We start from the raw sequence: 27,488 nt of genomic DNA, 5'->3' as shown, positions 1-27,488 counted from the left end.
TACTAAGAGGTTAGATGATGGATGCATTCAGGATGTTTTTTATAGGGATGCTCCTGCCTCAGGCAAGGGGTTGGACTAGATGACCTCTGGCGGTCCCTTTCATCTCTGCTTCTCTATGATTCTCTGATTCTGTGAAACAGGGGCCAGATCCCTCCGCAGCTCTGAGATAGCAGGCACACCCACTCACCTCAGGAGCTCCATTCTGAGGGGTGCTCAGCAGGAGCACAGCAATGGCAGCATCACACCCTGAGTTGAATATTTCCTTTCCTCTCCCCCCAGAACCTGGGCACCCCGAGGGGTCTGCCCCTTTGGGAACAATATTGACTGGGCTGCCTGAGCTCACATTTGTCTGGGAGGTGCCCAGTCCTGCCCCAAGCCCCAGGCCTCTGATGCCTGAGGCCTCAACTTGTACCATTGCTCTTGGTGGTGGACGCAATGCGGTTCTCCAGCTGCTCCCTCAGCCGGTCGTTGGTGCAGATGGACTCCTCCAGGCGCTGGCGCAGGCTGCGGATCTCAGCCAAGTGCTCTTCCAGCAAGTCAGCCCCTGCTCCGGTCAACAAGAGAGAAGCAGAATGAGGTGCCAAGGGGTCAGTTTGGGGAGCAGGGGTGGCTTGTTACCCAGGGCTAGTCCACAGTGTTGTCCAGGTGACCTCCCCACAGGCATTTCTACTTTACCATGACTCACCCCTCCCCAAAACCCCAAAGCAGCAGGCAAAAGGAGCAGGATATGAATTAAGAGGTTGTTGAGCCAAATCTGCTGCAGAAAGAAGGGTGACCTGGGAACCTCTATCTAACCCAAAACCTGGGCTGGGCCAGGCATGTCCTTGGGGAATCAGAACCAAGATCATCTCAAACCAGAGTGCCTCTGTCAGGAGTGAGCCCATATCTCTGCTCCCCATTTATCCACCCTCCTTCACCAGCTCCCACTGGGCACATACACAGTCCTGTCCCTGCCTCCCTCAGTATATCCCACACCCCCAGCCTACTCACTGAGATGGCTCACTTCCAACAGCCCTTCCCCACAGCACCAGGCACCACAGCTCCTCACAGTACCCTCTGCTCATCATAGTGCTCCCACTTCATCTTACCTGTCAGCTTTTGGCTGGATGGATACCCCGATGACCCAGAAGACAACTCCCCGTAAAAGGTCCCTTTCTGAGGTTGGCTCAGGTGAGGCAGATCCCAGAGGGCACCACTGTCCACAAAGCTGGCCTCAACTTTCCTGTGAGGCTGAGTCAAGTTCTGCAGGGAATGAGGCTGAGGAGGAGCCATGTGGGCAGCATGGAGGCAGTGGGAAGAGGAGGAGGGATTGGCCTCATTGAAGGTGCTGGTCAGGGAGGCTGCTTTCACCGGTGGCACAGTAAGGGTCACACCTGGACAGAAATGAGCAGAGGTGAAGGCCAGGCAGACAGAGTGGGAGTAGCACAGGTAGGAAGACTGGGTGCTACCACAGGGAGGAAGCTGGATATCACCTTGGAAAGCCTGTCCCAGGGGACACATCAAGGTGCCCCAGGCCCTGAGTGCACAAGGGCCCATGGATGTCCCTGGACAACAAAAGGGTGGCTGCACAGTTCAGACGGTCTCCCAGGGGCTGCTGAAAGGACTCCTTCCCCACTGTCCCCTCGACTTTGGCCTTGCTGAAGCAACCTGAGACCAGCAGGGAAGCCCTCACCAAGGATCTGAACACAGGCTCCCAGGGCAGAGAGCCTGGTCAGATCAGGATGCCTCCTTATGTCAAGGTGGGGTCTACCCCAGCCCTCCCTTGCAGCCCCTTTAGACACCTCTGCACAGAGAGAATTGGTTCTATATTAGGGTCTATTCATCTAACCCTCACCAAGCCAGGCCTGCAACCTCACACACATCAGAGATCCCCTGGCAGAGACTCCTGCATCCTGCACACAACTTCTTGGCCCTGATCTGCCCCTTTGCTTAATCACTCCACACCCCCGGTGTTACCTGAAGGCCCAGTGCACACCACTGCCCCCACACCCATCCCCAGTGCAGCCCTTGAGGTAGCTCCCCTCATCACACCCAGCTTCCTTTGCTGCCAAACCAGTTCCCCTCTAGGCACACATGAACTGAAGAGTACAGTTGACTGGACCATGCCATAGCACCAACCTGCAGGGCATCTGCAGACACACAGCCAGTCCTGTAAGCTGTCATGCACCGGTGAGAGTCAGGTGGCTTTAATGAAAGGCCCAGGGAGCAAGAGCTGGCAAGCAGACAGCAGAAGGATGAAGGCTTCTCAAGCTGACATGTGCTAAGCTGGGAGGCTGTGAGTTGACTACAACCAAGGCCAGCATCAGTGCCGGGATAGTGGGTACAGACACTAGAACACTGAACACAGAGCAGCAGGGCCTGGTTGGCTGGGAGGGACTTGGAGGAAGCAGGGACCCCTTCGGGGCACTTCCAGCACTGCCACTGTAACTGCTTCTGTGAATGAGCCAGGAGATCTCAGCCCTGCTCCTAGGAAGAGCCAGCCACCTCCCAGTTGACACCAGTTGTTCCTGTCACGGCCATCTCAGCAGAGAAGCCAGGGACTGACTGAAGCCATCCTTCTGGCCAGTGCCCTGCTGCAGTCCATGCTGGGGATTCAGGGCACAAGCCAGCCTCTGGGGCTGGAGGACAGGCCCCTGCCTGTGGCGTTATGCACACCAGCAAGATTATGTGCCTCAATACAAGAGCTGTCTGGCGTGCCAGACCCAAATAATCCCTCTCGACCCCCTGCACTTCAGTCTCTGCAGTAAAGGTATGTATAGGGGCTCCTCATCTAAATGTCTCACCCCCTGCATACCCCTTCCCAGTCTCTGCACTATGAGTTCAGGTTGGGGCTAGGATCCTCCTCTTCCAGTTGCTGCACTGTGGGGTACGTGTCCCTCTAAGCCCCCATTTCTGCTCCTCATCCAATCCCTTTCTGTCAGCAATTTTTACCTAACCTGTCCTGATGTTGGGAATTTCCACTGTTTCCCTTGCATTTCTCTAGTGAGACCCTGGCCACCAGCCCCTCCAACCTTGCTAGTGCTTCCAGAGGCTCTATGAAGCCTGCTGGACCCTCAGTACCACATACTAGCCCCTCTCTCCTGCCTTTTCTTGTCTTCTAAGTTTGGTGGGTGCTGGGGGACAGGGTGGTTTGGAAGCCAGGTTGGACTAAAGCAGGAGACCCCAGTGTGATGAGGACAGCACGTGCCTCAGACGGACAGACAGACAGACAAGGCCTGGGCAGATAAAATGGTTCTGCATGCCAAGCTATTGCAGAAAGCCATGCAGAACCACATGCCAACGTGGGGGAGTCAGAAAAACCAAGCAGGAGGCTCACTTTCTCCCAGCTGCTTCTGCAACATCTGCAGCTCCTGCTGCACTTCGGCCAAGGAGAAGACAGGTGTCCCACAGCAGCCCATGAGAGGAGGGGGAGCGAGAGGAGAGGGGCCGGCAGGCAAGAAGGAGGACGGCCCAGGGGCAAATGGAGGCAGAGGGAGGCTAAATGGCTTGGACAAGGAGTTGAAGAGCAGCCCTGGAGATAGGAGAAATACCGTAGATGGGTAGAGAGGTTAACATGACACCCAGAGCTGAGAATCTGCCTGTGCCAGAGGGAGGCAACATCAGGCAATGCACCCTCTCTCCCAAGCCCTCAGAGCCTTCCCACACATGGGCCAGACCTGAGCAACTCCACTGAGGTGAACAGAGTTGCTCTGAATTACCTCAGTGTGGGAAGGGTGGTCAAGCCCACAGAGTGAACACCAACCAGAAACTGGAAACATGTCTGGCTAACAGGCAGACAGCTCTCCGATCCTGCCCTGACACACACCGCCACTGTGCTCTACCATACACAAGAGGCTGGGGGTCCTGACCGCGTGCTCAGTCTGATGCTGGGCCTATTCTCTGCCTATGCAACCTCTGAGCATCTGTCCCCATTTCTGGGCATGAATCCATCGTGCCCAGGCAGGGGCAGGGAAGGGATTCTGCCCTCTCCCGGCCACACACAAAGGGGCTAATACAAAACTGAAAGCAAAATCTCAGTCATTCAGCCATGGATACAGCTGATGCTCAAATGTGTGGTTCTGGTCTCCCCCCAGAGGGTCTCCAGCTTGCTCCCAACCCTGCAGTATTGGGCAGCCTGCTATGACACAGGTCTACCTGCCCTCAGGCACTGCAGGGAGTGAGTCCAAGCCAGAGCAGAATTATCACATGTGGCTGACCCAGATCCCTGTAGGCATTGCCAATGCCCCATTGGGACTCTGAGGTTCTGAGGCTTACGGGAGGCACGTTTACACCTACAGAGCCTTGCACGAGACAATGACCCTGACTCATTTGCCAGAGGACTCTCTCCCTTCCTGAGATGGGACAGCAAATCCCAATAATGTTATACTAAGGAAGGCACTGCAACTGGGGATAATTCAGGAGCCTGACGTCCTCACATGAGGAAGCCCTAGGTTTGGAGGGGGTAAATGCTCCTGTGTACTTAATGGACCAAACCACGTACTTCTCTGAGTGCTGATTGCATTCATGGATCAAGCTCTCTGTAAACCAGCACAGAAGTAAGGGATGTTTTGAGCAGATGGGTGATGGCATTACTGAGCTGTTCCAGCCCAGTGGGAAAGGCTCCCCGGCACCAAAAACATCTGCTCTGCTTCTCAGAGCTCTAGTAACCTCCTACCCAGGGAGGCTTCACCCCTGCCACAGCCCATACCTGTGCATGCCTGGCCTGGATCCGTAGGATGGTGCTGTGAAGATGGCATGGTGGTGGGGTTGTCTCTGATAGACTCCACCCGAGCTTCATGGGATGCGGTGGCAGGGGATGAATTAGATGACAGAGCAGGAGCATTACCAGAATGAGTGACCAAATCTATGGGAGTCCACACATGAGAGAGAATGCTTTGTGTTACACAGGGGATGCCAGAGGCCCGGGCCCAAACCCCTGACAGTCAGCTCACTCCCTTCCCAGCTGCTTTAAGGGCAGGTGTTAGTTCCTTTACAGGTCTTTTCCCAGGGAATGAGCTAGGAATAGCCTCTAGAGAGCTGGTAAGCAGAGCGGAGGCTGGAAATAGCTAAATCCCATGAGCAGGTTTGATATTCAGCTTGCCATCTACAACAGCACCCTGCTGGGCTGGGGACCATGGGGTGTTCCAGGCAGGACAATGGGCTCTTCAGGTGCAGAGAAGGGAAGCAAAAATCTTCCATATGGAAAACAGTCCTGAGAGCCTGATCAAAGTACAAAGGGGAAACCAGCCACTGCAGGAAACAGGGAGCAGAAGTGGGTCCAACCCACAGCACTTGGGAGAAGGCAGCACATGAGTGATGGAAAGAGAACTACAGAGGTCCAGTGCCCAGCCCTGTAGCAGGCATCTTGAGGCTTGATTCCACCCCTACTTACACTGTGGTAAGCCAACGTGAGTTAGTTCCCTCCACAGTTACTCCGGAGTCACGCCAGAGTGAACGGGGTCAGGATCAGTGACTCTAGGACTCCCAGCAGTTAATGTGTAAACAGGAGACACCAGAGTAACAAGCCCTTGTGATTACTGGTGACCAAGATGAGTACCCCTGTCAGTACCCCCTTGGCCTGGCTCGTCTGTGCAGACACGAAGCACTTTGGGGCAAGGACCAATTTAGAGCATAACATAAGGAGACTTGTTTTGACAGGAAGGCCTCAGCTACGTGGAGAAGGTGTGATGGCAAGGTCCTTGCCAGCTGCCCCTGGCTGCAGAAGCATGGCTTGCCCATCTTTTGATGGGGCAGTTTCAGGGAAGGCACAGTCTGTATCCTTCCAAATGGAAAGGAGTTCCCAGTAATCTGAGAAAGTGATAAAGACTGAGGTACAGCAAATACTCATTCTTTACCACACAGACAGAACAGCTCTGCTGTGGTTCTTCAAGATATTTGGAGTCAGCATGGGTCTCTCTGAAGGCACACATGCACTACATGCACATGAAACCAGCAGCCACCTGGCTGACACATGTGCCCTGTGTTTTCTGTGAAGGTGTAACGGGGCATGGTGGCCATGATCCTCCCTCAGCTCCTTCACAGCTCCTTCATAGCAAAGGACTCTGAGATAAGGGGTGCACAGAGCAGACCAGGGGATCCACGCTGACTACAACACTTTGAAGAACAAGTCCCTCCATGGGAAGGAAGTGCTCTCTCTCCTACCAGTTCATGTTGGTGTGGATCCCACTTCAGGTGGCCCTCAAGTGCTATCCTTTCAGGGTGGTGGGAATGAGACAGTGTGATTGAGCACAGGTTGCAGCTCTCTTCTCCAGAATATAAATAAATCCATATAAAATTCCAGAACATAGGGCGCCTATACACATGCATCAAGGCTGCTCCAATGTGCTGTAATTACAGCTAGTCTGCTGGAACGTGGTAATTACCATGCTCCAGCAGACTCCAGTGTCTCATGTATCAGTATCCCTGCACTTAAAAATGGCAGTGGGGACATTTTTACTAAAGCTCATCAAACAAGTGGCTCTCAGAGCTGTTCTAATTAAAGCATACCCCCTCCCCTCAAAGCACGTGTATAAACACCCAAATGCTCCACAACTGGGAATGGGCTGGCTCCACTCAGCTGTCTTGCAGATTCTGATATTGGTGCGTTTCAGAAGCAGACTGAGCTTCGTCATCAGACAGACATAAGGGTTGCACATATCCAGAATGGTGTCAGGAACACTTCCTTCCCCTGGATGTCTATTGTACTTAGCAATTAATGGCACAAGACCATCAAATGACAGGGCTGGGCTTAAACCCTATAAGGTTAGTGCCCACTATCCTGGTATTTGGTAACTGGTGTCTCATCCCACAATTCAGAGGTGTAAACGGAGGATGAGGGAAGGTGCCCCTCTGTCGTCCTTTTCATTTTGTTGTTCTAGATCTTTGAATGGAAAATAATAAATACAATAATAAGAGGAAAGAGAAATTCCTTCACAAAGAAGTGGAGTTTGAATATGCCCCACGCTTTATGGGATTATGAGGTGCTCCAGTCTGTGCCAGTGCATGTGTCCATGTGGCTCCACTAAACATGGTCATTCAGAAGATTCCAAGAGTTCGTATACACCAGACTTCTGCTGCAGTTGTATGGGACCCATACAGGCTATCAAAAGCCAGACATCCCTGCCAGCACAGATGGGTGAGCAGCTGGGCTGTCTACAGGGTAAAGAACTCACATTTACTGGTTTGTTCTCCATGGCTGTGAGACATCTAGTTAACTAGCAACCAAGTATTTTGAGGTGCAGAAGTTCAGTGACAGCAAGGCCCATCTGGGCAGTCAGCTTCACCTATTCTTTATATGGGATTTCATACAGCATCTGGGGATCGGGGGATGGGGCAATAAAGGGAAATGTGGTTGCAAATCTGAATGTAGGGGACCAAGGCAATCTATGGAATATTCCAAGGTGACCAATGTCCCTGTAACTCGCAAGTGCCTCCAGCACCTGGAGATGCTTAGCAAGAGGAGCAAAAGAAGTGCCAAGTGTTGCTGTTTTGGCTGCTACAATGAGGTTGCTTTGCCAAGGCAGGCTTCCCTTTGATAAGGCACCAACAATCTGCCCTTCAGAGTCAAAGGAAAAGCCTGCCTGGCATTTTTAGAGAACATCTGAGACCATAATCAATTTAGGCAAATCAAACACAGAAAATGTTGCTCAGAGATTGGGAAAGTCAGAAATCCCACTGTAAGTGCCACTGGCACTCAAAATGCTGTTCTCCCTAGGGGCACCAGTGGAGAATTGCCAGTGCAAGCTAACTGCAGTATATATGGCACATTGTGAAGCGGTCTCAAATCTCCTCCTGGCACCTCCATTGCTTCTGGGCATTGGTGTAAGCCCAACAGATGCCTAGGAAATTCCTAGGGACTCAGAGAGAGGGCAGTTTAGGCTGATGACACTCCCAGCAGGCAATGTCAGATAGACTCCTTGGGATGGAAGCCTTCTTCTCTAACTTCCTGAGAAGAGCTCGGAGACCAGGCCAGTAGACCTCAGGGAAGACAAGGCAGTCTGCTGATGGAAAGAGGCTGGGCTGGAGACAGGGAAGCAGTAGCTCTTGGGTGCTCACTGTCAGTACTGAGAGTGTGCTGAATGCGCTGGGCTGGGCTGGGCTGGGCTGGGCTGGGCAGCCCTTCCCTGTGCTGCCAGCCTGTGACTGAGCTGAGCCCATGAGTCTCATCTGGCCTGGGACAGAAGCCTGAGCTGAGGTATTACCTGAGTGGCAGCGGGATGGCTGCTCATTGCGCTCCTCCTCCTGGTATTGGGTGTACTCCGAGGCAGCGTCCATGTCAGAGCAGGCCTCCAGGCCATCGGACAGGAAGGAAGCACTGCTGTCAGAGCGGGGTGACTCGGAGGCAGCACGGCTGCTGTGGGCGCTCTCAGAGCACTCCTGAAGCTTGGCCTCCAGGGTCTCAATCATCTTCTTCTTCTCCTGGAGCTCCTTGCTGAGCCTGGGAGGAGACACACATCAGTACCAATCCTTAGTGCACTCACAAGGAAGACCTCTCATGAAAGCAGCAGAACTCCCTCCCACTGCCTGCTCTCCACACTCGCCTGAAGGCCTGGCCTAAAAAACAGCCAGGTGCCCCATTTGCTCTCAGACATTCTGGTCTGTCCACCCACCCAGGTCCTTCCTTGCATGAGACACTAGCACCCGCTGTGAGGGTGCCCAGTTCCCATATCCTGGGCCTGGCAACAGAAAGAATGAAGAAGACAGCTTCTCCAAGGCTAAATGCCACATCTCCCTTCTGCCCTGCCGGGAGATGCCCCTTTACTCAGGGTCTTATAAAGGGGTTGCTCTGTGCAGTGGGGAGGCCCAGGGGTTTCCCTGGGCCAGAGGACAGCAGCAGCTGCTGGTAGGACCAGCAGTGAAGGGGGCGGAGGGTGTCCAGAGCCCTTCACTACACTGGTGCTGCCTTCTGCATATGTTTAAGCCTCCTGAAGTTTTTGGCAGATGCCCTGTCAGGGGAGATGTGCCCCTGGTGCTTACCTGATAGCCAGTAATCCATGTCCACTTTTATCCTCCACGGCAGAGCGGTCCCCTGAAAGCAAATCCAGAAGGATCCAGTCAGGGCATGAAGATGTCACAGACCACCTCCTCTCCCCATGCCAGGGCACAGCACCCTCTCTTTTGCATCTTGGCTGGCGATATCTCACCCTCTGCCCCTACCACTTACAGTCCCTAGCCTGAAACAGACAAAATCCCCTAAGTATGCAGGAGAGTGCTAGGCAGGGGACAAGGGACCGGGGCTCTGGCCATAGAGTGCAGTGAGAACCAACACCAGACAAATCCTTGGCACATAGGTGCCCAGTGCTTTTAAGGGTCAGGCAGGGGCCCATCTCACTCAGTCAGTTAGAGAAAGGTGTTCTCTAACTGCCAAGAGCACTTCTAGAGCCAGGAGCATCTTTATATCCCCACCTTTCCCTACAGCAGGATCTACTCTGACCCATCAATCAGCCTTATGTTAAGCCCCACAGCTGTGGCTATCCTGGAGGAACCCTCAGAAGCCCTTGACAGTGGTAGTGAGTTCCACTGGCTAACCACACCCTGTGCCTAAAGCCTTTCCCCATAGTGAGGCTGCGAGTAAACGGTGGTACCAACGTACTGCTGCTCAGCTTGCTGCTCAGCCTCTCGGCCAGCTGGTTGCCCTGTGCCAGGTGCTCCCGGAAGCTCTGGCCCATGTAGTAGTCGATGTCAGTGCCCCGCAGAAGCTCCTCAAAGGACTTGGTTGTATCCTTGAGGTGCTGGGTGAGGGTGTGACTCACTCCGCGGCCCTCCCGCAGCTTCTGGCGCAGGTGAGAGAGCTCCCGGGCCTGGGCTTGGATCAGAGAATCATATTTCCTAGGGGAAAGGTTGGTGGGGATTAGTGGGATGGTAAGGCAATCTCTTCCCGGCCTGTCCTTCCTCAAGGCAAACCATAGGGACCTGGCTGCTCCTCCCAAGAGCAGGTGCCTGCATGTTCTTTCACACACAGTGAACACAAGCATGGCCAAGCTGAGGAAGAGATTCTGACTAGCCTAGGGGGTGAGGTGAGACAACTCAGCCACCTGATGGTAGGGAACAGACTCCAAGAGCCCTATGCCCAAGGCAAAAGCACGGCATGGGATCCCTTCATAGAGATCCCTTTCGTAGGCAGATGGAGAACCCCAACAGTGCCCACTACAGTGGACACAGCATATAGCTATGGGCAAAGGCCAGAGACAACAGGCCTGGAGGAGCTCTAGGAACCTAGCTGGTATTAGCCAGGCTAACTATATAGGGCTGTGCCCAGCCAGTGGAGTCACTTGGCAGTAGGGAGGTTGCCCATGTTAGGAAATGTAGGCACCATGACTTCCTGCTCCAGAGTCTCAGCTGTTGGAGATGGTATTGCTCCCTCAAAACCAATGCCATTCTCTTCACCTACATCTTCCCCACCTCTAGGCACCCCAGAATCCCCTGCTGCCTTACCCTGGCCAGACAGTGGATCTCAGCTCCTGAGGCAGCATCCCTCCTGGCTTGGGCTTGGGCAGCTGGGCTTCCAGTAGCGACACTCTCTGTACAAGGCGCTCAAGGTCCCAGCTAGCCTGAAGTGCTGGGGGGCAGAAGGCACTGAAGCCATCAGACTGCCAGCCCTCATCCTCGTCAGTCGCACTGCGGGCAGGTGAGCCATCTGGTACACAGCCTGGCTTCAGCTTGTGGGGCCGCTCTGCGCCTGACGCATAGTCACTGGTGGCAGAGAAGGAGCGTGCACGGCGCTGCAGGCTCTGGATGACCTTGTTGGCGTTCTGCAGCTGTGCTCGCAAGTCCTGGATGTGCTGCTGGAGAACTGCGATGTCCTGCAGCTGGTCAAAGCCCAGGGTTTGTAGCTGACTCTTTAAGGGACCACCCAAAGGGGAATGGCTGACTGCAGATGCCAAGAGCTTGCACTGAGCACTCAGCTCCTCAGTCAGGCTGGCCTCGCTGAACACATCTGGCTCCTCACACTCTAGGGAAAGAGAAGGGCATGGGTGAGGCCTCTGCTTGCTCAGCAAGCCTGCTGTGAGGGATCTCACTCTGCTGCTGAGGGCTCAGGGCCACTGTTTGGCAGGGGGCTGCAATACCAGGACTCAAGGGGAGCAGTTTTAGCCTCAGCTCCTAGAGACCAGTGTTTCCCAACCCGTGGGTCATGGATCGCAAGAATATATGAAAAGGTTATGAACAAAAAAGGATTCTCCTTTAAAGGAGAAAAACATGGGAAACTGTGGCTTTTCCCTTGTAGGCTGGCAGAGTTCCAACCTGCAAGGGGCAGTTTAGGGCTGCTTGGGCCCCTCATGCCCCACACGCACACACCCTGCCCCACACACCCACCTCATGCTCCACACACTGGGGAGCTGGGGCCTAGGGGTGGGGGGCAGCAGGTCAGGAGTGAGGGGCACTGGGTCGGGACTGGCCATCAATGTTTACAAATGGGTCCTGGTACAAAAAAGGTTAAGAACCGCTCCTATAGACCACAAGGGGAAGACTCAAATTCAGAGCTCTGTTAAGTACAAGCACTAGGAGGCAGACAAGGGAGATAATTTATCTCCCCCAGGTTGCTGTGGGCTGTGAGGGGAGCCCCAGGGCACAGTGAAACAGCTGGGAGGCTCTCCAGAGCACTGGAAACAGGCCCGGTTAATGACACCATTAATGTATGAGGCGAACATAAGCCTGGTTTTTGTAGGTCCCACAAAATTAATAGCCGATTTAAGAGCAAATGCTTGGCAACAACACAGTGAATATGTGCACCAGATCCAGGATACTTGGGGTGGGAGGAGGTTGGTCCCGTAGAGAGGGCAGTTGGCTAGGACTCTGGCTTCAATTCCTTCCTCTGCCACAGACTCTCTGGGTGACCTTGGGCAAGTCCTTTATTCCCCCTCCCCCAGCCTGTCCAGCTGCAAAATAGGAACAATTGCCCCTTCCTTTGTCCCAGCTTGCATCTGCCTTGTCCATTCGAGCTGATAGTTCTGGTGGGAGGGTGCATGAGCACCCAGCTCAATGGGACCCTTAGGCCCTGCCCCAATGATGGCAAAAAAACACTAGAAAGAATAGGGTGGGAAAGCCCAGGGCCTAGTGTGCCCGGCTGGGTTGTTTCCCCAAGGAGCCAGCTGTGCTGCAAAAGCCACTGGGAGCCCTAGCCACATGAGTCCCTACAGATCAGAGAAGGGACCACACTGGCTTCTCGAGGATTTTGTTCTGCTTTAGCCCTGAGCACAACAGGCAGCCCCAGTACTGCTGTCTCACTGGGAGGCCAGGTCCTGGCCTACTCTCCCTACCAGGACTGGTGGTTTCCTCCCGGTCGGCCTCGGTTTCACTCCTCCCACACGTCTCGTAGCCCAGATCTTGGAGGTCCACTTGCACCTGCTTGTTGTCCTGCTGGACCAGAGGTTCACCTGCCATGGGAAAGAGCCTCTCCATTAGCCTGGGCCCCCAAAGCACATTGCACCCACTGACCACAGGCAGGAGCCCAAGAAGCCTTTGCTGTCACCTGGGAACTGCCAACCCCTGCTGCTACAGGGACAAAGGGGAGCCCTCCATTGGGGAGCTAACAGGCCGCAAGAGGCAGGCATACAGACATACACAGGATACAGAGCCCCAGCTAGGATTGGGCCCACAGGCATGGTCACAGGAAGCTAAAAACAGCAGGGCCCCAAATAGCACAGTTCTTTCTACTTGGCCCATATCAGGGCTCCACACATAGACCTGCTCCTCCCGCATCCCACAGCTTGGATTTGGGATTACCCCTTCCCCAGTCCAGCCCACAGCCCTGGCCTCAGCCCAGCACAGAGACCCAGAGGCTGAGTATCTCCCATGTGGGCTGTGTGCAGACCCCTGCACTCTCCCTCCCCCTGACCGTGGCTTATAGGGCACAAGACGCTGACTCACTGAGCAGGGTCCGGTACTGCTCCAGCTGCTCAGCCTGGGCCCGGACTGTGGCCTCCGACACCGCCAGCTTGTTCTGTAGCTCCTGGTAGTGCTGCCTGCCCTGAGCTGGCTGGGAGAGACGCTGCTGTGCTGACTGCCCAGAGCCAGACTCCCCCAACTGCGTCCAGAAGCTGCTCTGGAGACTGGCCTGTGCCTGGCGGGAAGGAAACAAGCAGTCATGTGCAGCCGCCCCACACAGCTGGAACAAGAAGCATGTGAGTCACTGCACCAAGCCCTGGATGGCCCCTCCAGCCTCGCCCTGCCCAGCTACAGCTCTGGTGGAGCCAGGTCTGTCCCAAAGCAGTTCCCCTCTCCAAGGACAGCATTGCCCCACCCTATCCCATCCCCTCTCCCTTGGGACTAGCTACCCAAAGCACATTGGACAGCCACAGCCAGACCTGGGAGAGCACAGGGCCAAGAGCTGCAGACCAGACTCAGGGGCACAACTGATCCAGAAATGGAGGGGGCAGCAGGCAGGGACAGAGCAATCAAACAGGTCTATGTGGGAAGGGGCGTAGGCACAGCAGACCAATAGATGGGGAGGAGCATGGACAGATCAGACACACAGACAAAGGAAGGAAGTGGTTGCAGGAGACACACAGACAAAGGAGGGAAAGGGAGTGGATGCAACTTGGATGGAGCGGGAAGGGGCCTGGATGCAGCAGACAGACTGGGGGTGGAGGGAAGGGAGAGAAAGAGGTTTCCCCAGTGAAGTCAAATACACCAGAAAGATGCAGGCAGAGGCAAACCAGGGACAGGACAGGGGCAATTAGTTGATCTCTGAGGAGCAGCAGGACTGAGAAGTCATCAGGGAGGAGCCATGGGGCTGACCCCAATGGCCATCTTTTCTCTTGCCTCTGACTGGCTAGAGGAGGCCTCAGACTCCCATCTCCCCTCTCCCCAGTTCACAGCTACACGGGGTGAACTCCACCCCACTTCTCCAGCAAGTGGAGCCTGCCCCATGCGGGCCAGGGCAAGACACAGCAAGGGGCTGCTCCTTACCCCCTCCAACACCAAGCCAAATGTGTTTAGATTCATAGATTGTAGAGTCGGAAGGGACCACAATGGATCATCGTGTCCGACCCCCTGCCCCTGGCAGGACAGAGGACCAAGGTCAGATGACCCCAGCCAGGTGACTATCTTACCTGGCTTCCTTCTGTGGGAGCTCGCGGTGGGCCACAAGCCAGATCTGGCGACTGAGGGCAGGGTCTCTTGGCTGCATCCTCGTGGGGCTGCCCCTCCACAGCAGGACGTTTTGCCGGGGCCGTCCCCACCTCCACATGGAGCCGCTCGACCACCTCCCTGGCCATGCTGGCCGTGACCTGGGGGCCAAGTCCACTCTTGTCCTCTCGACTGTGCAGCGCCAGCTGCTCCTTGAGGAGGGCGATGATGGTCTCCGCATTGCGCAGTTTCCGCTGCAGCCGCCTGAGCTCGGGCTTCAGGGCCTCGCCTGCCCCTGTCTCAGCCTTCTCCTCCTTGCGCTCCCCATACTCCGCCGACGACGTCGCCTCCCCCATCTGCTCCTTCAGCTCCGCGTTCTCCAGGCACAGGCTGAGCATGGCCTTCCTGTGAGGGGCACGGGCACTGCCGTCAGGGGGTTACAGTCTCACCACCACGTGCCCTTCCCTCCCATCCCACAGACCCCCTGTTCCATGAGTGCTGAAGAAATATGTTCTCCAGGGATCCAGGGCAGTAAAGGAGCTGCGCCTCTCCTTCCTGGCACCTGCACTCACCCGAGGGGCTGGCAGGACTGTTTCTGACCCTTCCATCTATACAAACTGGCACAACAAAGGGCACCCTCCTGGCCTGCTCTTGCCCCTGCTCATGGTCTTACTCCAGGTTCCCCTTGCCCACACATACACACCGTGCCCTCCTGACCTGTCCACACTTCTTTTCCACTCATTAGATTTTCAACAAGCACTGTGATGCTTTCTCTCCCTCTGGCCCTCCCATGTGAGAAGAGCTCTGTGCAACCTTCATTGGCCTTCCAGTGCCTCTTAGCACCACCTTTCATTGTGATCCTTATGGAAAAATATGGGGGAGGACCCTGGGTGCAGAGACTGTTATCCTAAGCAGTGTTGTCTCATGGTTTTCTCACCAGCTCCCCTTAGCCTTTTTCAACTCATTGTCTCTTGTTTTATGTCTAGAATTTAAGCTTCTTGGGCTAGGTCCCATCATTTTCTTGTGTATGTCCAGTATCCTGGAGCCCTGGCCCTGACTGGGGCTGCATAACATGGGGCAAACCTTGGCGTCAAGGCCAGGGACTCAGGAAATTCAAACCCTCTCATCTCCCCAGTGAGGTATGTGGGGACACTGGCCCCTGCGCAGACTTCCATTCTCCGCACACCAACAGTATGGCAGGCTCCTAGCCCTTGGGCCTTAGGAGAGGGTTCTGGCAAGGAAGATTCTGGCTGATGGCTAGAAAATGATATTCAGAGGTTTGCTTTTGGGATTGGCTCATAGGTAATATATGTATGCATTAGAATAATGGTTATAGCAGCAAGAGTTAATTGATTTCTAAAAACCTGTTTCCTTACACAGGTCTCATAACCTTCAAAAGCAGACAGGGTGCCTAACCCAGGCAGGCAAACAGCAAGGCCACCATATACACATCCTGGGTAACTGAAAACATCCACATTTTATTTTCATAATAGAGATAGGCCTGGCTTCAGGACCGCAGTACCTGCTTGCAAAAAGCCTTAAGCTTTCCGGTTTTGGGGGAACAGACCAAATTAGGAGGACACTAGTAATGCCCCAAATTAGGATGTGGGCATGTGATAGGTTTATGAAAATGGGATTTTGGCTGACAATACAGGACGTGGACAGTATGACGACTGCAGGATGACTCATTAACAGTGCCCAAAAATGAAGAGCCATTGGAGAAGAAAGAATACAAAAGGAAGAGTTTTCTAAACAGGAAGGGGACAATTGGCATCGGCTCCCAACCTCCAAGGTTGCTGATGTCAGACACTCAAGCAAAGAAACTCAAGGTTTGCTGATACAGAGTGAACCTCTCTAAAGGGGTCAGCCAAGACTCGTAGTGGAGTAAGGCTGTGGAACTGCTGGTGGAGACCTGTTGGCAAGGTAAAACTGTGTAGTAGTTTCAACCAGGATATTAACATCCTTGGTAAAGTCTTTGAAAAAATTATTAAGGCTCACATTTGTGAGAGCCCGGCAGGGCAAATTATGCTGAGGGGAAACCAGCACAGGTTTGTGGCGGGCAGATCGTGCCTGACCAATCTAGTGTCTTTCTATGACCAGGTTACGAAACGCCTGGACACAGGAGGAGGGGTGGACGTCGTATACTTAGAATTCAGGAAGGCCTTTGATACAGTATCCCACCCTATACTGGTGAACAAGTTAAGAGGCTGTGATGTGGATGACTACACAGTCTGGTGGGTGGTGAATTGGCTAGAGGGTCGCACCCAAAGAGTCGTGGTGGATGGGTCGGTCTCGACCTGGAAGGGTGTGGGCAGTGGGGTCCCGCAGGGCTCGGTCCTTGGACCGATACTCTTTAATGTCTTCATCAGTGACTTGGACGAGGGAGTGAAGTGTACTCTGTCCAAGTTTGCAGATGACACAAAGCTATGGGGAGAAGTGGACACGCCAGAGGGCAGGGAACAGCTGCAGGCAGACCTGGATAGATTGGACAAGTGGGCAGAAAACAACAGGATGCTGTTCAACAAGGAGAAATGCAAAGTGCACCTAGGGAGGAAAAATGTCCAGCACACCTACAGCCTAGGTAATGACCTGCTGGGTGGCACAGAGGTGGAGAGGGATCTTGGAGTCCTAGTGGACTCCAAGATGAACATGAGCCGGCAGTGTGACGAAGCCATCAGAAAAGCCAATGGCACTTTATCGTGCATCAGCAGATGCATGACCAATAGGTCCAGGGAGGTGATACTTCCCCTCTATAGGGCGTTGGTCAGACCGCAGTTGGAGTACTGCGTGCAATTCTGGGCGCCACACTTCAAGAAGGATGCGGATAACCTGGAGAGGGTACAGAGAAGGGCAACTCGTATGGTCAAGGGCCTGCAGACCAAGCCCTACGAGGAGAGACTAGAGAAACTGGACCTTTTCAGCCTCCACAAGAGAAGGTTGAGAGGCGACCTTGTGGCTGCCTTTAAGTTCATCACGGGGGCACAGAAGGGAATTGGTGAGCATTTATTCACCAAGGCGCCCCCGGGGGTTACAAGAAACAATGGCCACAAGCTAGCAGAGAGCAGATTTAGACTGGACATTAGGAAGAACTTCTTCACAGTTCGAGTGGCCAAGGTCTGGAACGGGCTCCCAAGGGAGGTGGTGCTCTCCCCTACCCTGGGGGTCTTCAAGAGGAGGTTAGATGAGTATCTAGCTGGGGTCATCTAGACCCAGCACTCTTTCCTGCTTATGCAGGGGGTCGGACTCGATGATCTATTGAGGTCCCTTCCGACCCTAACATCTATGAATCTATGAATCTACGAATTAACCTAAGTAACTATGTCTGCGTTAAAGTCTTTTGTGCAGGAGGCTGGTTATGAGCAGCTGTGGTCCTCTGACAAGCTTAAAGGTCGGAGTGCATGGAGAGAGCTGCAGTCAGCTTGGGATATGCCTGATAGTGTAAAGCTCAAATTTGATACAAGCAAGAATAAAGGAGCTGCGCTGTATGGGCTTTTACTAGTGCGCAAATCTTTGCATGAAGAGGTGTCCAGGCTGCAGAGAGAATTGGCTGAGGAGAAGAGTGTTAATGCCACACTGCGTAAGGATGTGTAGAGGTGGCAGGTGCAGGTTCAATCTATGGTAAATCAGACTCTGAATAAGGTGGTGGAGGTTCAGGCTGCTATGAGAAAAGTAGATGAAAAGGATCTGGAATGTCACCAGCTAAAAGAGGTGGTGCAGGCTTGGAAGGCCAGAACAGAGCAAGGGATATGACAGGTCCTTAAGGAGACAGCTCAGGAAAAGGTGAGCTACCTGAAGTGCTACCAGGAAATAGGGAAACTCAGGAAGCAGTTGTTGGGAGCTCAGGGAATTGTGGCTACTGTAAAGGCTAGAGGATTCCCTGAAGATGATCCTGAGCGGTTTCCCCCACCCTATGATCTCTCTTCCTTAGGGTATTGGGACAACCTTGGTCTAGACAGTGACTTGTACAGTGATGCCAAGTGTGGGGTATGGAGAAATATGGCTGACCTGTACAGGGATGTGTTGATGGTGTACTTCCCAGACAAAAGCTTGCTAGCTATGTTCCCAATAGAACACCAGTTAACAGATGCTTGCAATTTGTGTCCCAGATTTTTGGGAAGTTAAGGCAGGAAGAAAGGTTGCAGCCATTGCAGGTGGCCATGGTAGAGGTCGGCAGGGAAAATTTCCAGGGAGATGGCTGGATGACCCTGAAAGGCTGGGAGTGTGGAGGCAGTTGTTGAAGTATGAGAATAGGGATAATATTGATGGAAAACTGATCGCTGAGTTATTGCGCAGGCTGGCAGTTCACAGGGACAAGAAGAAGAAGGGAGGGGAAGAGGAAGTGAAAAACCCTGTCCTGGGGTTTTCCAATAGGGGTGCCCCATTGTTCCAGTCTCATTCCCTGAAATTGTGGCGCCTGTCAAAATAGATTAGTGAGGATGGCCAGTGGTTACAGTCTGGTGGGAAGACGACAACGGGGCTACAGGGACTCAGCCAGTGCTAGTGGATACAGGTGCCTCTGTGTCACTTTTGAATTTGAAATTTGAAACATCAACGCAACTGCTGAATGCAGGATGTTGGAAGGCTTTAATGGGAAGATGAGTATGACCCCCCTGACAGGTCAAACTGAATTTGGAATTGCTCTAGCAGAATTGAGTAGGGCAGGGATCCTAGGTATTGATACACTACAGTTGTCTATGAGAACAGACTTGATTAACTGAGAGCTTAGGCAAGTGGCAATCTGATTCTGGTGCAGAAGTAGTGACTGAAGCAGTGCATCGGTGTGCTGCCCTGAAGGCAGTTGAGCCTCTGGCACTTCCAGAGGACTGGAGTCTTGCTGTACAGGATCTAGCACAGCAGGTCCAGTCAGTCTGGGCACAGAGTAAGAGTGAGAGTAGTAAGATTCAGGCATTGGAAAAGGTAGAAGGAGGGGATCCAGCTCCTCAGCAGCAGTACAGGTTCCCAGAGGAAGCAGTCAGTGATATCAGGAAAGTCACTGATGATCTGGTGGAGCAAGGAGTGCTGGTTGAAAGGCTGAGCAGAAATAATAGTCCCATCTGGCCAGTGTGGAAAAGTGATGGGAAAATCTGGTGGCTGACAGTGGACTATCAGGTTCTCAATAAGGTGATAACACCCTGAGTACCTGTGGCAGCCAAGTACCCAGAGATAATAGTATCCATCAGTGAAGGAGCAAGGTGGTTCTCAGTGCTGGACTTGTCTAATGTGTCCTTTGCAAACACTCTGTACCCTGATTGTTAGTATAGGTTTGCTTTCACTTTTCAAGCTACACAGTATGCCTTCACTCAGGTTCCACAGGGATTCCATAATTCCCCTGCCATATGCCATCATCATGTGGTTAAGATGTGGACAAGGTTGACAGATGGGGACCAGAGGTATGTGTTGTCTGACATAGATGATATTCTGGTGCTTGGTAGGGAGAGGCAGGAGTGCTTGGACCATACCGAGAGAGTGCTACTGATTATCCAAGAGACAGGGTTCAAGGTAAACCCCAGGAAGGCACAGCTAGTTACAACCTCCTGTAAATACCTGGGGATACAGCTAGGGGAAGAAGGACAGTTCCCTGACCAAGATAAGGTCACGCTAATTGTACAATTGCCAAGACCCATGGATATCACCACTCTGAGAACTCTTCTAGGCTCGACTGGTCTTTCCAGAGAATTAATTGAGGATTATGCCTCACAGGTGGAGCCATAGTATCGTCTGCTTCAAAAGGGGGAACCTTGGAGCTGGGGACCAGAGCAAGGCTCGGCAGTAGCAGCACTGAAGGAGGTACTGGCCCTAGCCCCAGCTCTGGCATACCCTCCATATGGCCACCCATTTGTGCTCCAGTTTGGATCAACCTCCTGAGGCAAAGGAGCAGTCCTGATGCAAGATCATAGTACAGGTTTGTGACCAGTGGCATATGCCTCCAGGGTCCTCATCCTGGTGGAACAGGAGTGCTCCTGTGAGAGAGAAGTTCTCGTCCTGGTGTGGGCACTCCAGCATTGGATAAACTTAGTAAATGGGAGGACACAAACCTGGTGATGTTCAATACCGATACATGTAAGGTACTCCACCTTGGGGAAAAAAACTCAGCAGCATACTTATAGGCTTGGCAGTGCTACGCTTACTAGCACCACTGGTGAAAGAGACTTGGGGGTCATGATTGACCACAAGATGAACATGAACCACCAATGCGATGTCGCAGCTGGTAAAGCAAACAAAACCCTGGCTTGCATCTATAGATGCTTCTCAAGTAAATCTCAGGATGTCATCCTCCCACTGTACTTGCCTTGGTGAAGCCACAGCTGGAGTACTGCATCCAATGCTGGGCTCTACAATTCAAGAAGGATGTTGAGAAGCTTGAGAGAGTCCAGAGGAGATCCACGCGCATGATCAGAGGGCAAGAGAACAGGCCTTATGAAGAGAGGCTGAGAGCCATGGGACTCTTCAGTCTGGAAAAGTGCAGGCTCAGGGGCGACCTGGTGGCTGCTTATAAGTACATAAGGGGTGTACATCAGGATATGGGAGGACATCTGTTCACCACAGCACCCCAAGGAAAAACAAGGACTAACGTTCATAAACTCCTACAAGACCATTTTAGGCTGGACATAAGAAAAAATTTCTTTACAGTTTGAGCCCCCAAGACCTGGAATAGACTCCCTCCAGAAGTGGTGCAGGCACCTACTCTGGACTCATTCAAGAAACATTTGGATGTTTACCTTGCTGGGATCCTTTGACCCTAGCTGACTTCCTGCCCCTGGGGCAGGGGGCTGGACTTGATGAGGTCCCTTCTAGCTCTAATGTTTATTGGGAGTATTTGGTTGGGATGCTCCCAGTGGTTCTTAAGACAACACATGCACTGGTGAAGTATGTGGTGTCTGGAAAGGCAAATGAGGAGTGAGTGTCATTCCCCCCAGTTGATTATGTGGACTTCAGGACTACTGAATCACAATGTGCAGGTGGAGAAAGCACCCAGTCTGTTCCCTGTGCTATATGCCTTGGTCATAGAGGGAGCTCAACACCTGTGCTCCCTCCCATAGCAATATAGGCCTGACAAGTTTCCTTTCAGGGTCATACCTCTCAAGAAAATGGATTGAGAGCAACAGCAGTTGTGGGCTATTGATGGGTCAAGTTATTATGAAGGAAGGGAACCACAGACTGGATTTGCGGTGGTACGAGTGCCACCTCCTGGTCAAGATGCACAACCTATTCAGGTTACAATAGGGAAATGTAAGCCACATTTGGCGCAGGCAGCTGAAGTTGTTGCGGTGGCACAGGCCCTGGAGTTATCAGCAATTGAGTGGTAATTATCCGATTCAGATTGGGTTATCAGAGCGCTGTCAGATTGGTTGCCAGTCTGAGAAAAGAGGAATGAAAACAGTAGGTGGTAACCCTGTGATGCCTGCAGAGGTACTGAGGTACAACTGGGGAACAGCCCAGCGATGGGAAAAGTAAAGGCAAATGCAAGAGAGGGGCTGTATGTCGAGTGGAACCAGATAGTGGATGCAGAAGCAAAGAGAGACGCAGTCGAAGGCCAACTGTGGAAGCCAGAGAACCTAGAAATGGCAAGGGCCAATCCTGTAGCCCCTGTTAAACAAAAGGTGCTTCCTGACACAGATTTAATAAGTCTGCAGCAAGCAGCTCCCTCTATCATAGAGCTGGTGCAGCGAACAGAATCCTGAGGCTAGAAGGTCTGGAAAAACCCAGATGGGCTCATCGTGGCCCAAAAGGAGAATGGTGTAGAGGCTCCTGTATGGGTGGTCCCTGCAGGGATCCGGGATGAACTGATCCTGACCGGTAGACAACCAAGGACACCCAGGGATTGATAAAACACTGACATGGGCACAGGCAGCAGGCTGGTGGCCCAAGATGCAAGAGGATGTGGAGCAGTGTGTTAACAACTGCCTTCCCTGCGTTGCTTACAGTCCAGACACCGAGATTGTTAAGGGTCCTCTGGGTCATCAGCGGATTGAAGGCCCATGGAACAAACTTTACATTGACCTGCCCACAGCAAGAGGGTTCAAGTATTGTTTAGTGGTAGTAGATCACTTCACCAAATGGACCGAGGCTGTGCCAACTCGGAGAAACGATGCTCGGACAGGTTCTGATGGAGCACGTGTTTAGCAGGTTTGATTTACCTAAAGCAATTGACTCTGATCAGGGACCTAGCTTTGTGGGGGAAATTATAAAACGGGTGTGCCAGGCCCTAGGCATAAAGCAGAAAGTGCATCTCCCAGGTCATCCTCAGAGTTCTGGGTTGGCAGAAAGAACCAACAGAACCCTAAAATTGATGTTGAAGGAAGTCATACAGCAGCAAGGAGAAGACTGGGATGAAGCACTACCCCTTGTCTTAATGGTTATCCACAGTACTCTAGCCTCTCACAAGATTATTCCACATGAAGCAATGACAGGACATATGATGCTCCTCCCTAAACATTGGTGGCTAGGAGGGGAGTCTCCAGATGGGCTGCAACCCAGGGTGCTTGCAAATCAATGGTTTCAGAAGCTGCTTCACACCATTTCTGAAACTCAGAAACAAGTAGCTGTGGCTCTGAGTGCCAACACTGAAAAGATGGATCAGTACTTGGGACCGGTCTTATACCCTCCGGAGTGGCAAGTAGGAGATAAAGTAATGTACAGGGCCACCACTCAGACTAGTGGAAAGTTAGCACCTGTCTGGAATGGGCCGGTTCAGATTATAAATAAAGCCAGCCCTATGGTATATCAGGTGGAACTTGCTAAAGACAAGGAGTGTTTTCAGAAATGGCCCCATGAATCACAACTAAAAAAGTGGAAAGGTGACTAATTAACAAGGGGTTCAGGCCCTTCTCTGTGTTTTGTATTGCAGAAAGTGGAGCATCGCCTCCTGGGCCTCCAAGAGAGTTTGGCCATACCAAAGACCGTTCATTTTTCTTTCTTTTTGTTTTGCTTTGTTTGTGCTAGAGATGTATTCTAAGCTTTTTATAGTAGGAATAGTAATGCAATGTAGCTTTATTAATTCCTAGAATTTGTATAAAGATTTGGAACAAGGAGTAGAATGGTGGCATCCTAATGGAGATCAAGCCTGCTGTTTACAAATCACATACTGCAGATCTAATAGCATTCAAACCACAAAGTGATTAAGCCATGAACTTCTCCCATCAGATGATGTGGAAGGGCTGACTGAACAAGATTTGCAGGGGTCCCCTGATCAACATTGTCTATATATAAGGAGAGCCCAATGGGAAAAAGACCAAAGGTTCAAGTTACCCACTAACCACATGTTTTGGGTCACATCACAGTATCAATGGAATTCACCCAGGCAGTAACCAAGCTCATATGGGGATATGGGGAACCACAAGATGAGGTGAGCTATTTCAGACCAGATGCAAAAGTGCCACCAAAGGGGTGGAGAAAGAGACAGATGTCACCCCCTGACAGGGTGGATATGGGGCGGGGAAATGGAGTGACTTCGCCATGGCTGCAGATGCTAATTAACAGTTTCATAGTAGGTAGGGTCGGAAAGGACCTGAGCAGATCACCAAGTCTCACCCTCCTGCCATGACAGGAAAGAATGCGGGGCTCAAACGACCCCGGCCAGGTGATTATCCAGCCTCCTTTTGAAGACCCCCAGGGTAGGAGTGAGCACCACTTCCCTTGAAAGTTGTTTCCAGATCCTAGCCGCCCTGACTGTGAAGTAGCACCTCCTGATATCTAGCCTGAATCTACTCTCAGTCAACTTATCGCCATTATTCCTCATTACTCTCAGTAGAGCTCAGGGGAACAGGGACTCTCTCATTGCCTGCTGGTCCCCCTTGGCCAGTTTGTAGATGGCCACCAGATCCCCTCAGCCTTCTCTTGTGGAGGCTGAACAGGTTCAGGTCCCGTAGCCTCTGCTCGTAGGGCCTGCCTTGCTGCCCCCTGATCTTGTGGATGGCCCTCCTCTGGACCCTCTCCATGCTATCCACATCTCTCCTGAAGTGCAGAGCCCAGAACTGGATGCAGTACTCCAACTGCGGCCTGACCAGTGTCACATAGAGTGGGAGGATCACCTCCTTGGACCTGCTCGTGATGCATCTGATGACAAGGTGCGGTTGGCCTTCCTGACCGCGTCCCCGCACTGTCAGCCCATGTTCATCTTGGAATCAATAATGACACCAAGATCCTTTTCTGCATCTGCACTGACGAGAAGGGAGCTCCCCAGCGTGTAGGTCTGCTGCTGGTTCTTTCTCCCCAGGTGCAGCACCTGGCACTTGTCAGTGTTGAAACCCATCCTGTTCTCATCTGCCCACCCCTGTAACCTGTCTAGGTCCAATTGCAGCCTATTCCTCCCTTCTAGGGTGCCCACATCCCCCCACCTCTTAGTGTCATCCGCGAATTTGAACAAGGTGCTTTTCACCCCCTCGTCCAAGTCGCTGATGAAGATATTGAACAGTGCGGGCCTGAGGACCAAGCCCTGGGGGACCCCACTGCCCACATCCCTCTGGGTCAAAAAAGACCCATCCACCACCACTCTCTGGGTGCGGCCCTCCAGCCAATTTGTGACCCATCTGACTGTGTAGGCATCGACACCACAGTCACCTAATTTTTTAATGAGAATGGGGTGAGAGACAGTGTCAAAGGCCTCCCTAAAGTCCAGAAAGACTACATCCACTGTGACACCTGCATCCAAGGATTTTGTGACCTGGTCATAGAAGGCCACCAGGTTGGTCTGACAGGACCTGCCTTGAATGAACCCATGTTGGTTGCCTCTAAGCATGATCTCCCCTGCTGGTCCGTCACAGATGCGCTCCTGGATAATTTTCACAAAGAGCTTCCCCAGGATCAAGGTAAGACTAACAGGCCTGTGGTTTCCTGGGTTCTCCTTTTGAAAATGTGGATCACATTGGCCCTTTTCCAGTCCTCTGACTCCTCGCCAGAGCACCATGAGTGTTCGTAAAGCTGTACCAGGGGTCCTGCAACGACCCCTGCTAATTCCCTCAGCACTCTGGGGAACATCACCTATCCTTCCCAGTTCCATGTTGCTCATCCCTGCCACCATGTGGGAAGGTAGGGTGGAATGTTACCCCATGGCAACCAGAAGGAAATAGAGTATTCTCTGTGTGGATAAACATAAATGTGAGTTGGGGTCAGGCACCCCCAGTCCTGGATATTCCAATGGGAAGGCATGTTTTTAATGTTAGGGCCAGAGAAAGCACAGTTGCCCAGATGAATGTGACACTAATCCTTACCTTGCAAAATTCAGGTACCTGGGAGCTATATGCATTGAATTGTAGTGGAGAAGGATCTAAGCTGCAGGTTGATGTTATGGTCAAGGGCACCCCTGAGTGGCATCCAACTGGCATGGTGGTAGTAAAAGAAGATCTGCCCATTAAGATGTTGTTAAATGTCTCAAGAAATCAATGGGAGGTCATAGTGAATTTGACCCTGGTCAATGACAGTAAAATCTATCCAAAATGTGCTGCATGCTACATCCCTTTTTGCAGGGACGGAGGGCCTGGGCCTCAGTTATAAATCAGTCCCGCTGAGCTCGGCCTCAGCTGTCAATATTGTCTTGGGTGCAGCAGGCACAGGAAGGGAACTTTTAAATACCATATATCAGGAGATTTTAGTCAATAAACTTGGCTCATTGGGAACTACCCTACAGCATTTAAATGTGCCTCTTCAGGACAGCCTAGAAGTAACCAGTAGGGTACAGCTAAATTTGGCTTATGCCATGCAAGCATTCAAACATGCCCAAGGGGAAGATGTGATGACACTGACTGATGCCCTGCTAGCCTTACAGTGAGATATATCTGAAACCATTATGTGTGTCCAGGCTCAACTCTGGCCACTGGGAATTGTGAAAAGCACAGTCGAGCAAGAAGAAAATTGGCATATTCCAGTGGAATTGAAAAGACAAATTGGCATTAAAACTGGACAACCATAGTGGCTTCAACCTTATAACCAGTTGGTAGAATTTGAATTTGATCCTACCACCATGATGGTTAGAATGCAGATTGATGCTATTAGTAATGCTGAAGAAGAACTGATGTATCCTATATTTGTGTTGGGAGCTCATATCCATGAAAGTGTGGTTGTTCCCCAAACGGATAGGCATTGGGCTAGAAAAACACCCTTAGGACATGAGGCCATCTCAGCGTCCATGTGTGAACGGAGAACAGGCCTTGGATTTTTGTGTCATGAAGACATGCTTTAAGCAAAAGCGTTACGCTTAAAGCCAGATACTTACCAATATATCATAGAGGGGGAAGTTACAATAAATCTGTAGTCATAGACGAGGGCAATGGATGTGTATGTATCCGCACTTGGTGTGCATCTCTCATGGTAAATGTTTCATAGTTATTAGGGTCAGAAGGGACCTATTAGATCATCGAGTCTGACCCCCTGCCCTGGGCAGGAAAGAGCACTGGGGTCAGATGACCCCAGCCAGGTGTCTGTCCAATCTCCTTTTGAATATTTTCAAAGAAGGGGACAACACCACCTCCCTTGGAAGCCTATTCCATATTTTGGCGATCCTCACTGTAAAGAACTTTTTCCTGATGTCCAGCCTGAATTTGTTCTCTTTTAACTTGTGTCCATTGTTTCTAGTTACGCCGACTGTCGCCCTGGTAAACATCATATCCCCCATTTCCTGCTGACACCCCCCTGCCAATGAGTTTGTAGGCAGCCACAAGATCACCTCTCAGCCTCCTCTTGTGGAGGCTAAAGAGGTTCAGGACTCCCAATCAGTCCACTTAGGGTTTTTTCTGGAGGCCTTTAACCAGATGGGTGGCCCTCCTCTGAACCCTCTCCAGGCCATCCACATCCCTCCTAAAGTGCAGCAACCAAAACTGGACGCAGTACTCCAGCTGCAGCCTGACCAATGCCACATAGAGGGGAAGTATCACCTCCCTAGACCTGTTTGTGATGCACCTACTTATACAAGAGAGTGGTTAGCTTTATTTATTACATCATCACACTGGTGACTCATGTTCATTTTGGGGTCAATTATGACTCTGAAGTCCCTTTCCGCAGTTGTGCTGCTTAGAATGGTCCCTCCCAGACTATAGAAGTGCTGATGATTCTTTCTCCCCAGGTGCAACACCTGTTAAACCTTATCCTTGTTAAACTTCATCCTATTCTGTTCCGCCCACCTCCCCAGCCTGTCCAAATCCTCTTGGATTTGCTCCCTGCCCTCTAGTGTGTTTACCTCCCCCCATAGTTTTGTGCCATCAGCAAACTTAGACAGGGTGCTTACTACTCCCTCATCCGAGTCACTAATTAAAATACTGAATAGTACTGGTCCCAGGACAGAGCCTTGGGGGACTCCGCTGCCTACATTTCTCCAGGTAGAAACCGACTTGTCTACCACCACTCTCTGGGTGCATCCCATAAGCCAATGTTCCACCCATCAGACTGTGTAATAATCTACACTGCAGTTTTTTAGTTTATTTATAAGAATTAGGTCTGACACCATGTCA

At 52.0% G+C, this 27,488-nt stretch overlaps 1 protein-coding gene across 9 annotated transcripts in view; it reads right to left on the bottom strand.

The window, feature by feature from the left end:
• Positions 1-27,488, bottom strand: part of LOC102562600 (myomegalin) — a 135,693-nt gene that overhangs the window by 15,389 nt on the left and 92,816 nt on the right. For 7 of the 9 annotated variants that reach the window (XM_059728264.1, XM_019486523.2, XM_059728265.1 and 4 more), the window contains 11 exons: positions 14,031-14,451; positions 12,847-13,039; positions 12,237-12,353; positions 10,414-10,930; positions 9,572-9,807; positions 8,956-9,007; positions 8,181-8,416; positions 4,688-4,843; positions 3,317-3,511; positions 1,089-1,373; positions 413-544 (listed from right to left, as the gene is read on the bottom strand). In XM_059728264.1, the coding sequence (XP_059584247.1) occupies positions 413-544; positions 1,089-1,373; positions 3,317-3,511; positions 4,688-4,843; positions 8,181-8,416; positions 8,956-9,007; positions 9,572-9,807; positions 10,414-10,930; positions 12,237-12,353; positions 12,847-13,039; positions 14,031-14,451 (2,540 nt within the window). The remainder of the gene's footprint in view (positions 1-412; positions 545-1,088; positions 1,374-3,316; positions 3,512-4,687; positions 4,844-8,180; positions 8,417-8,955; positions 9,008-9,571; positions 9,808-10,413; positions 10,931-12,236; positions 12,354-12,846; positions 13,040-14,030; positions 14,452-27,488) is intronic. The other 2 variants (XM_019486522.2, XM_019486524.2) reach the window with 2 other exon arrangements.

Source organism: Alligator mississippiensis, chromosome 5, assembly GCF_030867095.1.
Source record: "Alligator mississippiensis isolate rAllMis1 chromosome 5, rAllMis1, whole genome shotgun sequence".
In the NCBI taxonomy this organism is placed as follows: Eukaryota; Metazoa; Chordata; order Crocodylia; family Alligatoridae; genus Alligator; species Alligator mississippiensis.
This window is presented reverse-complemented; position numbering and strand designations above follow the sequence as displayed.